The following is a 15,503-nucleotide window of genomic DNA, read 5'->3' as shown; positions in this document are numbered from 1 at the left end:
TGGGAAGCGGAGCAGAGATCCCCTCTTTAAATGGATGATCAAATCCTCAGAGTGTGGAGTATGTTATTTCTATGTCATCCTCTTCACGGCAGGAAAAACAGCTTTTAAAAGTTGCTGAGGCAGCACTCTGCCCTGCTGCCTGAGCTATCATCCCATCCTCCTGCGGTTTCAGAGCAAGTCATAATTTGCTTTCCTCGTCCCACGCCCAGCCCGACACAGGATCCTTTGCGAGGTGCGTGGTTGTGCAGGTACTCGTACGAGGGATGCTTTTTTTCCTCCTGGGCTCCCCTTTCTGCCTGGACCACAACCAGCAGGCATACGCTGAGCAGGACCAAGGAGGAGCTCATCTCATTTCCAGACCCTGCGAGGGTGCAGACCCTCAGGATTTTACCCTTAGAAGAACTAACCGGTGCAATAGTTTGCCACGAGACGGGTTAGGTCATCCTGGTGATCAGAGGTGTTAGGTGGGGATTGGATGTCTTTGCTTGAAGCTGCAGTTCAGCTGCAAAATAGTGGTGTGGGAATCCCATAATGAGCTATCTTATCCAAAAAGCCCAGCTAAAATGAGCCAGGCCTATTTTCTCTCAAGGTTCTGATCTTTCAGGTCTGACCTGCAGAAAAAGGAGCCATCAGGCTTCCCTCACAAGTGTCTTGACAGGCTTCGGAAAGCCCGGTCTGGCTGAAGAGGACCAGGGTGGTGGGAATGGTGGTGGATCCTGGCACTCAATCCTGCAGCGCGCGCCTTCCTCGTTCCCCATCAGCTTTCCTAGAGCACAGGAGGATCATCAAACCAAACTGCTCCCGCTTTAAACACCACATTCATGTACTTTCTGATACAGACAGCAAAATTAATATGGTTAGTGCGTCAAGACCACTAATTTGCAATTCAAGCCTTTTATAACCAGGCTTAAAACGGCAACCCAGTTCCTGTCGTCCTACGTACAGTTTTTGTGTTTGTTCATTGCTGTTGTGTGATGGGTTTCGGTGATAACCTGGTTTGCACATGTTAAGCACTGCTGAGCATGCACAAAGCTCTGAAAGGTTTGGGGTGACCCGTGCTGGCTTGGGGGGGTAGTGTCTGGGAGCTGGGTGATGCTTGCAGCTTTTGCAGGGATGCAAGGTGAAACCTGGCAGTGCTGGTTGCTTTTTCTCCTTCAACCAATGTGTGACTGAGCATGACACGATGTTCATTGGGTTCAAGGCTCAGAGCCCGGTGATGGACACGCTACCCTAGGAGCAGCAGATGTCACGTTGACCTTTTTTGATGCTTTTTGACCCTCTTGACACTCACCTAGCTTCAAGCTTGCTTGAGGCATTCTCTTGTGGACCTTCAATGATAAGGTAGAAGTGGCAACCCTCTGTTTCATGGGGATGGAGAGTCTGCATTGCAGATTACCCGTACCATAGGTGTCTGGGCAGGCAAGAATAGTTTCTGCAAAGGCAGTTTGAGCCCAGTGTGGCCTGATGGCATACATGAGAATAACCAGGGCCAGTTGCTGGTGAGAGCTGCCAGGTCTGCTGGAGCCCGTAGATTGCCAGTGCTTCCAGCAGGTTTGGTTTTGTCTTATCCCCTTATCTGGGGTGTCTCAGCCCTGTCCCTCTGAGCACGGGCAGTGGATGCAGGCACTTGGCGCTGAAGTGCAGACCCTGCCACTTCCTCAGCCAAGAAAAACTGCCAGGACCCGCCGTGATGCCCCTGGGGAGCTGCTGGCCCTATACGAAGGACTTTGCAAAATGAAATGAAACCTAAGCAACTATTTAAAGAGAACGATCCAATTGCTAGTTGTAATTTCCTCATTGTTTGCAACACCCTTTTAAATGCCTGTGATCCTTATAAAGAGTTTTCCCCACCCTTTAAACTTCACAGAAGTGGATTTTACCTTCTGTGGTTTGAAGGTGCTCGTTGTGAGGGGGCTGGTTTGCATTTAGTATGTTCTTTCTTTTCCCTTTTTCATGCCCAAGGCCATTTGGTTTGTGAATCAGCATTATGAATGAGTTAGCTCATCCCAAGAAATACGTCTATTGGAAATTGAAGGCGGGTGGGCAGGACACAAAGTGTTGCCTTTGTCTGGGTCCTAGTAGATGGAAGTTAATAATTAGTCTTCCAAGGTCAGTATTAATGCTTTCCCTCAGACCCAAGAGGGTTTTGCTAATGCCTTCTTGCAAGCAGACTGGCTCATGTCACTCATCCAGGTATATCTTTTATAAAAAGGTGTTGGAAGAAATATTTAATACAGCGCTATTAAAACCTGAATGTGGATGTGACTTTCCCCTCAGCTAGATCTCTGGTGAGCAAACCAAGGGATGCAGTTTGCTCTGCCTGCACGTTGCATCCCATTCCTGCCCTCGTTTGCCTGGTTCCCCTGGTCATTCCCATCTTGGAAATGGGATTGCATCTGTTCGGAAATCGGGGACGTGGCCTCTTTCTCTGGGAAAGCACATGGGTCCAGTTTCCACTGGACCACTTCCAGATACTGATGGAAGCAGCAGCACATTGTGTGAGGTTTCTCCAGGTCTTGTGCTCAAACCCACCTTCACATTGGTGCTGGGTGGGGTTCTTGGTGATCCCTTCCTGCTCTTCTCCCTTGGCTGGGTTTTATTCTCCAAACCCAAGCGAGCTGTAAACACCCAGAGCCCGAGAGGCTTTGCAGAGCAGCGCTTGACGTTAGGGGAAAGGTGGTGGTGATTCATTTCCTTCCCCTCTGGCTCTCGGCTATAGTTTGGCTTTTGTTTAAGAGTTTGATAATTCACCACTGGGCTGTTCAGGTTAAAACGCTTGGAGAAATGTAAAATGTAAGTAAATGCAGTTGATTGCAGCAGCTCCTCGGTGCAGGGTGGGGAGACAGGCTCCCCCAGCTGCAGGTGTAGGCTGTCTGTGTCTGTGGCCGTGCCAGCCGCTGTCGTCGTCTCGTTCCTCCCCGTCCCCGTGAGCTTCTGTACATGGGTTAAGCTCTAAATTATCCTGTGCTAGAAGCATAGGCTGAGAAATGTCAACCCAGGGCTGTGTGACACCCAGAGCACCAGTGTTGTGCAGAGCCGAGGTCACTGCAGAGCATAAAGACCTGTTGGTCAGCAACATCTAGACTGGGACATCAAAAACTTGGCCATCACAGCCTGCCCATGGTCGGAGGGGACCACTGCGAGGCTGGCAGTGCGGGATAGATGAGCTGAGCTGGGCTACATGGCCACCAGGCTGATGTCAAACCCATTAATCAGCTTCCTGGGAAGAAACCCGTGAAGCCCCAGTTGCAGAAGAATTGTGTTTCTGTGTGTTGGCCTTGTTTTCAGCGTGGCTGTGCCTTGGCAGGGCTTGCTGGTTTGTTTAATGAACATTGAAATGGGAAGGGAGGAAGCAGCCAGGGAAGTATTACAAATTGCTTCAGAGGAGCGGCATTAAAAGTATTTGTGCTTACCATGTCTTCTAAACAAAGACCTCAAAGTATGGTAAATATTATCCCCATTTAAATTGCAAAGAGGCAAATGCAGCAGGAGGAGAAGCTTTATCTGTGCTCACAGACAAGCTCACAACAGGCAGGAGACCGGTCTCGCCCACGGTACCGAGGGGATGGTGTTGGCAGATCATGTCTCCGCGGGTGCTGGAGGTCCAGGTTGGCCCAGCAGCTCTGGAGAGATGCCCTCACATACCTTCACTGAAGCACCCAACTCTGTTTTTCTGTCAGCTCTGACCTCTGGTCTGAAAGATGCTAACACCCCAAGATCTGCCTCTTCACGCTGCTAAATTTACCTTTCTCCTCTTCCAATCTGTTTTACAGCTGAAACTGTGGAACAAGTACAGAGTCTCCAACATTCCTTCCCTGATATTTATCGATGCCTCCACCGGGAAGGTGGTTTGCAGGAATGGCCTCCTGGTGATCCGAGATGACCCAGAAGGTGAGACCTGGAGTCCCATGCGCCATAGGAACATGGGCACGCGTCTGCCTTTTCATTTCAGTTCATTTTTAATTGCCTTGGAAGCAGGGGGGTGGGGGGAAGAAAAAAGGAAACAAACAACTGTTGTCATACTTAACTAATCAAGGCACTGTATTATTTTCAGCATAAAATTTTCTGCATCGTTCCTGCCAGATCTTGTGTTTTGGTTTTACTTGTTGAAAAGAACAAAGATTTCCCCTCCAGGATTTTTGTCTGAAGTGCTAATGAGGAAAAAGTTAGACTAACTGAAACATTAAGTTTGGATTTTTCCCTGATGGAGGCACATGGACAGGCAGACTGAGGGCCCAGACTTGCCATACCTTGGGAGCAGAATCCTCCCAAAATACTGAGTGGGACTTCATCACTGACATCACATTTTTTTAGGATAAATGAATTCCCCATTATTTACAAATGCAACAGAAAAGTGCTACCATTCTCTGTTTTTGAGGTTTATTGTACTGGAAGTTGATGTTAAATCCATCTTATTCCAATTTGCAAAAACCCAAATGAGCAAAACATCTGCCCTTCCTCATAGACTCTTCAAACCCATCTTTCAAGTGCTAGGCTGTCCATGCACACCAATTACCTTTCTTCATGCAGTAGATACTGAGTGCAGTGACAGAGTCTTTAATTCAGGTGGCAGGAACTGTGCAGCAAGTAGACGTTCTGGCCTGAGCCATCTGTGATGTTTCCTCCTCCCTGGCTGAGAACGTGGATTGATTGCTCCGGGAGCTGGCAGCAGATGATTCAGAGCATGTGTTTGTGTGTACGCACACATGCTTGCTTTGGGGTGCAGAGGGTTAGTCTAGTTTATATATATAGGGTTTTTTTGTATCTTTATATATTTTTATAAACCATCTTTTACATATATATATATAAGGTTTTATAAATAAACAAATATATGTGTATATATAAAATAGATGGTTAGTATCAGTATAAGGCAGATAGTCTGACTGCATTCCTCAGCGTGTACCACCTTGCCCTCTCTTGTTAAAACAAACACTGCTGATAAGGAAAAGATGCCTTTTGGGGCACAAAACCTGAACAGGCTTTGGCAAGCCAAAGGTGCTGCGATTGGAGCGAGGGTGCAGCCAACCTGAGAGAAAGAGGTGGCCCTGACTCTGGTGCACAGTTTGGCTTTCCTGGTCCCCCGTATCTTTTCAGGAGGTGGGATGGGTTTTTTTGTGGAACTTTTTGAAACTGTAAATGCTGTTTTGAGCATCTTGCTATCTTGTGTCTTCTTTCCACCCTTGTCCCAACCCCTGTCCAGGTCTGGAGTTCCCCTGGGGGCCAAAACCCTTCAGTGAAGTTGTTGCTGGGCCTCTGCTAAGGAACAATGGCCAGACACTAGACAGCACCGCCCTGGAGGGCTCGCACGTTGGGGTCTATTTCTCTGCGCACTGGGTGAGTAGTGGGAGTTTTGCAGAGCAGTTTGAGTGAGGTTGGGAGGTTCTCTGGGGGTTCCACTGCAGGTCTTGTTGCAGAGCTCTGTGGGAAGGTAGAGACCTCTGGCTGGTTGGTATTGAACCAGTTAAGATGCTCTGGCCATTCTGGAAGAAGCCTCAGCGTTGCAGGGGCCTGTCATCCTCAGCTGGCCCTTCAGAAGGGCGAGAGTGGTCACACTGTAAAAATGGAAGAGGTTTTGTTGGCAACTTATGGGCCATAAACCTCAGCCAAGTTGAGGGCTGCTGCCCAGTACACCATGAAGATGAGGTCGCATCTGTCTTTTCATGGCCACTGGGTCATCTGGACCTGCTGGGTGTGGGTCTGGCCCTGTGGAGGAGATGATGTCCTGATGCATGTGTTGTGTTTTGCAGTGCCCGCCGTGCCGAAGCCTCACAAGGGTCCTGGTGGAGTCCTACCGGAAAATCAAGGAGGCAGGCCAGAAGTTTGAGATCCTCTTCGTTAGCGCAGACAGGTAAGGAAGCTCCAACAACCTGTGCAGGTGGAGCTGGCTGCCCCCAAGCTGGGAAGCTACCGGAGCATTGCTGGTTTGATTTGAGGAAGAAATTAAATTTGGGGTAGAGCAGATTGGTCTGGTCCTCTGCCCAACAGCCAAGTGCAGAGGGGGGTTAGTGAGGGCAGCAGTCCCTCAAAAGTTGGTGAGGTCCCTCCCTAGTTAGTGAGACCGGGCTCAGTCCGTGGAGCAGCTCCGTATTTTGCTTTGTGACCCGTGGGTTGGAGGTCAGAGGGATGCTCGAGCTGCTGCTGTCACTGTGGGTGCCCTAGAGAATTTGAAATATTTTATCGGTGAAAAATGCACCATGGACCCCTTCCTAAAGGACTGGGGGATTTAAATCTGGTCTAGCTCTCCCTGGGTTTTGTCTGCCAGCAGCCCTTACGGGTGGGCTTTGGTGGAAGGGATGAAGGGCTTTGCAGACCAGGTTTTTAATGAGGAGAGGAAGAAAGAGGTTTGCAGGGAGAGGAGCTTCACCCTGGATCCCATGCCCTGTTCCCCTTGCGCAGGTCAGAGGACTCCTTCAAGCAGTATTTCAGTGAGATGCCCTGGGTAGCGGTGCCCTACGCCGACGAGGCACGACGGTCGCGCCTGAATCGACTCTATGGCATTCAAGGTAGGGAAGGCCACGCTGATGCACAGCTCTCCTTTCTGCTCTTTTTTTTTTTTTTTTTTTTTTAATATTTGTAATGTCTCCTCTAACTAAAACAAGAAAATGGCAAAGCAAAGCAGAGTGCCCCAGGCAGAGCCGCTTCATGTTTCTGCTCTCCACAAACTCACATTCCTACCACCTGCCAGGCAGGCTGTTAGTTGAAACAGGACTTCCATAAACAACCTAATTCTTCCTGGAAACTTGGAAGCTGTTTTTGGCTTGGATGTTTTTTGCCTAATTACTGATTTATTTATTTGGCTTTTTCTCGGAGGCTTAAATTTCATTTTCTTGCTGTTTTATGTATCGCAAAGGCAGGCCATCGTTCTCTGCAGAGACTGAGGAAGATGGCATCTGGTTTATGTTAGTGACATGAATTACAGAAGAGCGTGTGTTTGATGTAAACCATGGCTTTGCCTTTACTGTACGTGCCAGTGCCAGAATTCCAGCAGCCCTGGCTGCTCGGAGGGGCAGGGGAAAGGCTCTGTCTGGGTGGCTTCAAAGCGTCCCAGAGATGATAAAAGCTCACAGCAGCCCTCCTGGGGACTGGCACCTTGTTCCTGCAGGGGACAAACTGCAGCGTAGAGACGTGTGAGGTGAATAGCTCTCAAGGAGGTCTTCTGTACGTACATACAGTTTCTCCCTGTGGTTACAGGGTCTTGCTGCAACTACCTGTTTCTTAGCCGTTTCCATGCGGCGTCGGTGGGGTGAGCACAGGCTGGCAGAGGGTTAATGCAGTCTGCAGGGGAGGAGGAGTGTTGCCAAAGGTGGCCAAGGGCCTGGGGAGAGTGACAGGAGAAATAATCCCTCTTTGGGGTCCTCTCCGAACACCCCTTCTGGGGTGACCTCAGGTGCTGTCCTCAGCTCTGTTCCCTGACCTTAAATGAAGAACAGTGACTTGCCTGCTTTAAATAGCCATCAGTTTGCTGCTTAAGTTCCTTCCCATGAGGTAAGAGCTTTCCAGATTCATCCGTCTTTTCCCCGGCCCGATCACAAACTTCTCCAGTGCCAGTTTCGGCCGAGCACTGCAGGATAGCTGCCAGTTTCACTGGGGCTTTCTGTAAATAAGGTGTCCAGACACGGATACTTGAGCACCAGGCATGCTGTAGCCAGGGAAACAGTGACAACAGCTTTCCCTCTAACTCCAGCCGCTGGCTCCTTAAATATCTCTCTTTTCATTGTATGCTGACCTGAAAATGTAAATATTTGCTGTTCCCCTGTGCCCTGACCCCTTCCTCTGCCAGGGTGGCTCCCATATTACCCATTGCACGCGTTGAAATGGGGAGGCAGGCTAAAGTGCACCCCTGCATGGGAAGCATCGCTGTCCCACCTCCCTTCCTGCCCTGGCACCACACAGGCTTTGCAAGGCTGGGCTGGGCTCTGTTTACCCACCGTGGTCCAGGGTAGGGGAGGGCGCCAGGAGACAAGGGAGAAGGATGGAGGGAAACCCTTCTACTGCTCCCCACAGACTCCAGGTTGTCCTTGACCCCTGCACAGGCTCCCGCACCAGCTCTAGCGAAAGCTTTCTGCAAACAGAGCTCAGCTCATGGCCACTGGTGGTTATTCCACCTAATGCAAAATTGGATCCAGGTAGTCTGACTTGCTTTTTTCCCAAATGTGTGGCTCTGATGCTGCCAAGCATCTTTGAAGCCCCCTTTTGGAGCTGCCCTATGCACCAGCGAGAGGATGTAGCCCGTTCACAGTGTCCAGGGTAGCATCCTGGTGGTGCCTTGGGTTATGAGCACAACATGCACGTAGAATAGTTTTTCCACTGATTTTTGTAAGGCTGGGAGCTGAAACAACAGAAGAGCTTGTCTTCCCCAACTGCTTTACGTTCCTGAGTCGTAGAAAGCAGCAAGAGAGTCAAATCTCTTGTTGTTTTAGTCCTATGTTGGCCCCTGCGGCATTCAAAAACTCAGTGTAAAATATAAGTTGAGTTATTGGCCTTTATTTGGGTTTACTTGAATGCCTCTATTCATAATCCAAGTGCAGTCAGTGGGCTGTACCGTACCCACCTATATTAAATTGCTTCTGGGTGCAGCACTATCTTGAGAGAGAGTCATGCCTTGTGTCCTGCCTGCTCAGAAATAATTCTCTGTTGTGTGTGCGGCTCCCGGTCTGCAGGGTCCTGCCTTGGCTGAAATCCTCTGACGTTAGCTCTCCTTCTGATGGGATGGGGAGGGCTGATAAATGTTATAGTTATGGTCAGATAGGAATTGCCCGCTGTTGTTGTGCATCTCATGAGAAATTTTAGCTTCCTGAATATTCCCTCATTGGCATCTCTCTCAGATTTGCAGTCCTTTGGGGGAACTTCCAAAAACTGTTGTTTTACCCCTGCCCCGTGCTTTAGCCCAGACACCAACAGGTCACTCTCACAGCTGGTGGGAGTCGCTGTTATGGAAGGTTTCTTGGAGCAGATTTCTGCAGCTTTCTTCTGAAAAGGTGAAAAACCAGCAATAAATCCCACCACCTCTCCCGTGGTTGGTGTATCCGAGTGTTTGCTTTGCGGCAATTTTGATTACTCCCCCAACAGACTTAATGCAGATGAGATTTCCATGTCGGATATGTGTTTTAATATGTAAGTAGGTAAATGTATTGTCAGGTTCGGTAGCAAATCATTTGGCCCCTGTGTTTTCATAAAATGCTGGCCCCGTGGGGACTGAATCCATTTTCTAATGCGTAAAATCAAACTGAGCCTGTCTATGCTAATTCTTATCCCAGCTTATACAATATTCATTGCAGAGTGTCTCATCTGTGATTCTTCTTGATAAGTAAATTCTGGTGTTATGACTCATGGCAATTACCAAAGCCCCCAAAAGGCACTAAAATAACAAATAGTGGCTGGGATGAGTAGGGAGAGGGGGACTGGGGTGGGGGGAATACTGGGGTTAGTGGGTGTGAATAAGGTTAAGGGCGGTTGCCCTGGTTGTGCTGGTGTGTGTCCCATGCAAAGGGGGAGCAGTAACAAGGTTCACCTGGGAAGGCAAGGCTGATCCTATGGGATGCCACCATGGAAAGGCTGTGTCCTAACCCCAGGGACCTTGCCAGGGGTGCACATTAAGGAGCAGACAGGGCAGTGATGCTCAGGAATGGGAGTAGATGGGTCGTGGCAGCTTCAGCCTTCACCAGGCAGATCCGGAAGGGAAACCAGAGCTTCATAGCTGGTGAGAAACCTCTGATGCTGAGGAAAAGGTGCAGGGAGTGACCCAGCGCATGTCGTGCAACTCCTTACAGGCTGAAAACCCAGCCCCAAGTTTCCTGATGTGTTACTTCTGTTTTCTAAACGTGCTAAACCCAGGGTGAATTACCTTAAAGACTCTTTGTTTTCTGAGTCAGTTTTGTATTTGCAGTTGGAGGTTTTAGTGGCTGGGTGCTTTGGTGTCTGCATATGCAAATTGGGTAAAGTCAAAATGCTTTGAATAGTGGATGAAGTCCCTGATAGCTGTGGGATCACACTCCCAATGATCTCTGTCTAAATTGGGCCCTTAATTTTCCCAAATCAGCAAAGGTCATTTGAAATCTCTGCCTTGGCATGCTGCATTGTTCAGGCTGAAAGGCAGGAGGTACCAAACTGAACCCGTGTTTCTAGCCTGTCCCTCGTGTATAATGCAGGTCTGGAGAGGATGGAAAAGCAGGCATTTGGGACGGAGTTGGGAATCATAAATGGATAAAGATCCGAACCACTTGGGATGCTGATGGCCGTGTGCTTCTCCTGGCTTCAGCAGTAGTTTGTGCCTTGCAGGGAAGGGCCGGAGTGAGATTTCCCAATTCCTTCCATCCTGTTTTAACCCATCCCTGCCCTACAGCTATTTTAAATTCCAGCAGGTAATGAATAAGCCTTTTTGTGATACAAAATGGTTTTCTTGGCATACCCTTAGGATTTGCAAGCCCCAGCCATCAGGGCGTTCCTCCGCTGCTGCTCTTGCACCAGCCTGGTGCTCGCAGCCCCGGCAGGGGCAGGAATGCGAGCAGCGCTGCCGGGTTGGAATGAGGGGAATGTGGCCGCTCGCCCGGACCTGCAGGCAGGCGTGGGACAGACAGACGGCCGTGTATTTCCTAGAGAAATGCCTAAAATTCAGAGGGCTCGTGAGTAACCCACTGTTGTACAAACACGGGAGCTCATTGCCAGGAGGCAAGCACACTGGGTCCCCCCTGCTCAGAGAATGGCTCTGCTGGGTATTTCTAACAAATGAGCTTAAAATGAACCTTTGGGCGAGGGCTAGGAGGATTTGAGTTGCTTTGGATTTGAGTTGCTTTGGTTTGCCAGTTGTGGTTTGGGGGATGTTCTTTGTCTCCTCCATGTGAGAGGAATGGTGTACTTTCCAGATGAAGTCACCAACATGAGCTGCTCCTATTGACTCTCCCGTGACAGTTTTGTGGCAGGAAAGCCCTGTCTGTGCCTTATCAGATGGGACGGTCACCAGCTGGTGTCCACCCTGCCCTGCTGCCAGCCTGGCCGCTCTTGAATAGGTGACTTGTGCTAAATTTCTGCTGCAAGTGTGTTTGCTTCCCTTGTAATGGCTTCTCCTTTAGGATGGGGCTTTCCAGCCCTAGAACTGGGGGCAGAATGCTGCTTTGTGCCAAGGGCCAGAACCTCATCAGATGTTCCCTGAGCCCCGTCCTGCCCAGTGCCACCATCCAGTAGATCCTGGATGTTCCTGCACAGCTTCATTAGTCTCAGGAGGGGCGTGTTGTGGCAGATCTGTACTGTCCTCCTTCGTATAGAGGGACATAGTTAACCAGTTATCTCTCTCTTCATGACTTGTTAGACACGTCCCTGTCCTCTGGAAATGGCTGGGCGATTAGCGCTGAGTGCTGGAGGGGCGTGGGGGTTCATGGAGGACTTTGTGGCTGCTGAAATATATGGTGTTCCTTCTGGGAAGGAACACACCCTGCTTCCTGGCTGCTGTTGCCTGCGGTCCACCCTGCAGGAAGGTTTGCGTGTGTTTCTCCGAACCGGGGACCGGGCTCTTCGAGCATTATCCCTGTCTCGGCGCTGGGGTGGTGGTCCCTGCGTGGTCTGGTGGGGTTTGCATCCAGGAGCACCGGGTGGTGGTGATCCCTGCCTGCGCTCGGGCAGGGAATCATAGAATCATAGAATGATTAGAGTTGGAAGGGACCTCAAAGATCATCGAGTTCCAACCCCACTGCCCTGGGCAGGGACACCTCCCACTAGAGCAGGTTGCTCAAGGCCACATCCAGCCTGGCCTTGAAAACTTCCAGGGATGGGGCATCCACAACTTCCCTGGGCAACCTGTTCCAGTGCCTCACCACCCTCATAGTAAAAAATTTCTTCCTGAGATCTAATCTGAATCTTTTTTTCTTCCAAAATGCCAGAGTCTGTCTCCTGGCTTCCTGCTCGGGCTGCTGAATTCCAGCCCTCTGCTGGGAGGGAAACAGGATCCAGGGACCCCGATTCTGTGTGAGCTGCGCAGAGGCTCGCTGGGCTCCTGCCAGAGCCGGAGGCGATAGGAAAAAGGCCTTTCTCCCCACGCCCTGTCGCTGGCCGGTTCGCGCTTTGGCTGATCCCTCCTGTTTTTCTTCCGTTGCAGGCATCCCGACGCTCATCGTCCTGGACTCCAAGGGGGAGGTGATCACGCGGCAGGGGCGGGTGGAGGTGCTGAACGACGTGGAATGCCGCGAATTCCCCTGGCACCCCAAACCTGTGCTGGAGCTGACGGACTCCAACGCCGTGCAGCTGAATGAGGGCCCCTGCCTCGTTCTCTTTGTAGGTACGGAGCATCGCTGCTCTGAAAGCAGAGCCTGTGCTTGGGAAGGGGGCTGGGCTACCTGGCCAGCACAGCTAGAGCTGGGCCACCGGGCTGAGAACCTGTCTCCAGCTGTGACAGTGTCCGTGGGAAGGGACGTCGACATCTTGGCGTTTTCCATCACCCAAGAGCAGGGCTGTGTGTGGAAAGGCCATGAGGAGAGAGAGTTCCCCGTGGAGTCCCCTGGAGGGATTCAAGGGGGCTGAAAGACCTGGTACCTTGCCTGGGCTGCTGCAGCTCGCAGGGGTTGGCCAGAGCCTGCCCCTGCCCATGGATCTCCTGCAGCTCCAGCCCAGCAACCCGAGGGATGTGACAGAATAGTGATCTGCCGTGGAGAGGAGTTGTCATATCAAAGATGCTTTAGCGGCGGCTGTGGAGAGGAATGCTGATGAGGTGTTGGGGAGTACGTGAAATACGCTGTCACGGTCGGTGGTAGTAAAGATGGGAAAAGCTTTTTCTGGAGCAGGGACTTCAGGCACACGTGATGTTTCAGAGGAGGCAGAGGAAGCGTCTCTGGGAAGGATTACAGCTCTGCTGGAAACCACAGCTCAGGGCTTGAATCCCTGGGCTGAGCGGGGCTGTGACAGACAGAGGGGCCTCTTTTGTGCTTTGCTGGTCCTTGGGTATTCCCCCTGTGGGGTGCTGGCTGCAGGACAGGACAGGCTTTTCCCCAAAGCTCTTGTCCCTCTCCCACTGCTAACCCACACATGAAGCTCCGCTGTGGTTGGAAACAGCCCTAGAGCTCGTCTGAAGCACAGCTGGCTCATTCCTCATCCCTTCCCTGCCCGTGATGGACAGTTAAATCAGGCGAGGTCTATGGCTGGGATTAGCTGTGCTGTAGGCTGAGCCTTGGAGGGAGTGAGACGAAGGGGTCCTGTGCTCTCGGAGGGAGCGTGGCTGTCCCTTGAGCACTCCTGGAGCTGTGGTGTGGGTTTGCTGAAGAAGCCCCCCTTGCCCCAAGCCTTCCAGGACTGTGCGAGGGGCCTGGCCCAGGGCAGGGCTCATGTCCGGCTTCCTCGCACACCCTTTGTGAGCAGCACACCCTTCTCTGTAGCGCTGATAACGTGGCTCTCACTCTTTCCCTTCTTCCCTTCCAGATTTCCTTTTGAACCCTGATTATTTATTCAGCATAGCCCAGCAGGGGACGTGAGTGCCGAGCCAAAAATACTCTCCTCGCGCGGGGAGGACCGGCTGGCCACGCTGAGCCTTGATTGATTGGGGCCAGCGCTGCAGGCCCCTGGAAAGAGTTATTTTTATCTTGCTCTGAGCAAAGTTTTTTTTTCTATCACCTTGTTGCAAACAACTTGTTGGGAGAGCCCTCTCCGACCTGGGGCGCTCGGCGCTGGAGGGGATACCTGGCCTGGGTGAAACGAAGTGCTGGGGCTCAGACAAAGCTGGTGCTGCACTGAGGCAGGCATTGGGGATGGGGGGCTCCTGGTCAGCCCCTGTCCTGCTGGGAGACCCCCCACCTCCCCAGCAGACTGGTGTGTGCGCTGCAGGAGCAGCAGCACCCCCAGGAGAAGACAGGTTTAGCAAGAGCTGGTTGTGAATAAAATCCCGACCGCTCTACATCCGCCCCCGGAGAGTTTAGAGCTGGGTTAGCCAGAGTGTGCAGGGCTGCCTGGAGCCCCGCCAGCAGAGCTTGCTTGTAGGAAAATCAATCCCCCCAGAAACCCCACAACTCTATGTATTTATTACTGTCGCCCACACAGGACAGACCCCGAAATGCAGCATCTCTGGCGTCTCCTGCTTTGCTTGGAGAAGCCAGAGGAGAGAGCAAGGGAGTGCAGAGCCAAGGGCAGAGAGTGCTTTGGGTGTGGGCAGTGCCTGTCCCAGCTGGGGGCTGGACCGGTCCTGTCGGGTGGTTACATCAGGGACCACAAGAGCTGCAAGTGACAGGGAAACGTGGGGCCTCTCTTCTGCCTTCTTACTTTTTTTTTTTATTATTATTATTTTTTTTAATGCTAAAAGTTGTCCCCGAATTGAAATCGTTTCATCTCGATGCTGCTCAAGGACGCAGTCTTTCCTCTTTCCCAGCTCAGTATTTGAACTTCAGTGGTGGCTGGCGTTTGATTGATGTTGCCATCTCTTTCTACTCTACCTCTGTCAAATCAAAGCTGCCTTCACAGTGCTGCTGCCGCGGAGAGTCGAGCAGCCGTCCCGAGGCGGAGGGATGGTGGGTGGCGGGCAGGGGTGGCAGGCAGCCTCAGATCAGCGCCTTCGTTTGGTCTTCAAAACATCCTGACACTTCTCAAACTGCAAAACGGCTTTTTTGTGCCTGTTTGTCCCTGCGCTTCAGCAGCGGCACCAGGGGAGCGAGCAGTGAAGTATTTGGGGAGCAGGAGCTGCTCTTCTGTTACATGTTTCCCTGTCTCACATGAAAAGCACATTTCAGCTGCTCCCTAATTGCTACAGAGCCACACGGCTTTGAAGTTTGTGCTGTGCATCCGGGCTCTGGTTTCCTCCGTGGTGGTGCTGTGGGATAGAGCTGCCTGCGCCTGGCCGGTTTGCATCTGTTTGATCCTAACCTCCTTTTTTGCCTCACCTCTTTTGTTTTGTCTCCCCACCCCTCTGCCCTGCAGATTCGGAGGATGACGGAGAGTCGGAGGCAGCGAAACAACTGATTCAACCCATAGCTGAAAAAATCATTGCCAAGTACAAAGCCAAAGATGAGGAGGCACCGTTGCTCTTCTTTGTGGCGGGCGAGGTAAGCGGGAAGAGAGCGTGGGGCTGCGTCCTGCTGTGTCTTCCTGCCAGGACTGAGCTGGGTTGGGTGCCACCGTTGCTCAGGTGGGTAAACTGAGGCACGGAGTTACTGCTGCTAATCAGGGATCGTGGGGCAAAACCAGACCTGAGTTCTGGCTCGGTCCCCTGTGCTTACTGCTGGATATTACTTGTGGCAAAGGGGTCCCAGCTGCATTTGCTCAGAGGTGGAAACACCTGAAGGTGGGCGAGGGAGCTGCCAGGGCTGGGCATAGAGGGGCTGGGGGAGGTGGGAGGGAGCCACCAGCTGCCCCCTTGAACCCTGAGGCTGTGTGGGCAGGAAAGCTGCTTGGGCCAGGGGAGAGGAGATGGGGTGTGGGTTTCAGCTGGTCCAGTTGGTGCTACCCTCCTCGCTGAGGTGCTGCTGCCTTCCTTCCCACCCTGAGAGGAGGACAGGGACCGGTGCTGCAGCCTCTTCCCTAAGGGCGTGCCTGCA

At 51.6% G+C, this 15,503-nt stretch overlaps 1 protein-coding gene across 1 annotated transcript; it reads left to right on the top strand.

Annotated features, from left to right (window-relative positions):
• The first annotated feature begins 677 nt into the window (after positions 1-677).
• Positions 678-15,250, top strand: LOC106894355 (nucleoredoxin-like). Its single transcript, XM_014952985.1, has 7 exons — positions 678-856; positions 3,774-3,891; positions 5,201-5,334; positions 5,748-5,848; positions 6,397-6,503; positions 12,089-12,268; positions 14,887-15,250. The coding sequence occupies exons 1-7, from the start codon at positions 704-706 to the stop codon at positions 15,105-15,107; spliced, it is 1,014 nt and encodes a 337-aa protein (XP_014808471.1). The 5' UTR covers positions 678-703; the 3' UTR covers positions 15,108-15,250.
• Positions 15,251-15,503: the final 253 nt, after the last annotated feature.

The sequence above is a fragment of the Calidris pugnax genome, unplaced genomic scaffold, assembly GCF_001431845.1.
Source record: "Calidris pugnax isolate Ruff unplaced genomic scaffold, ASM143184v1 scaffold133, whole genome shotgun sequence".
NCBI classification, from domain to species: Eukaryota; Metazoa; Chordata; class Aves; order Charadriiformes; family Scolopacidae; genus Calidris; species Calidris pugnax.
Note: the sequence above shows the minus strand (reverse complement) of the source record. Positions and strands in the feature narration are given on the sequence as shown.

Excerpts from the sequence above, each read along its gene's own strand:
- LOC106894355 (XM_014952985.1), top strand. The coding sequence starts at position 704 with ATGGTGGTGGATCCTGGCACTCAATCCTGCAGCGCGCGCCTTCCTCGT. Across the intron at positions 5,335-5,747 it reads TCTATTTCTCTGCGCACTGG|TGCCCGCCGTGCCGAAGCCT; the intron begins GTGAGTAGTGGG and ends TGTGTTTTGCAG. Across the intron at positions 12,269-14,886 it reads CTGCCTCGTTCTCTTTGTAG|ATTCGGAGGATGACGGAGAG; the intron begins GTACGGAGCATC and ends TCTGCCCTGCAG.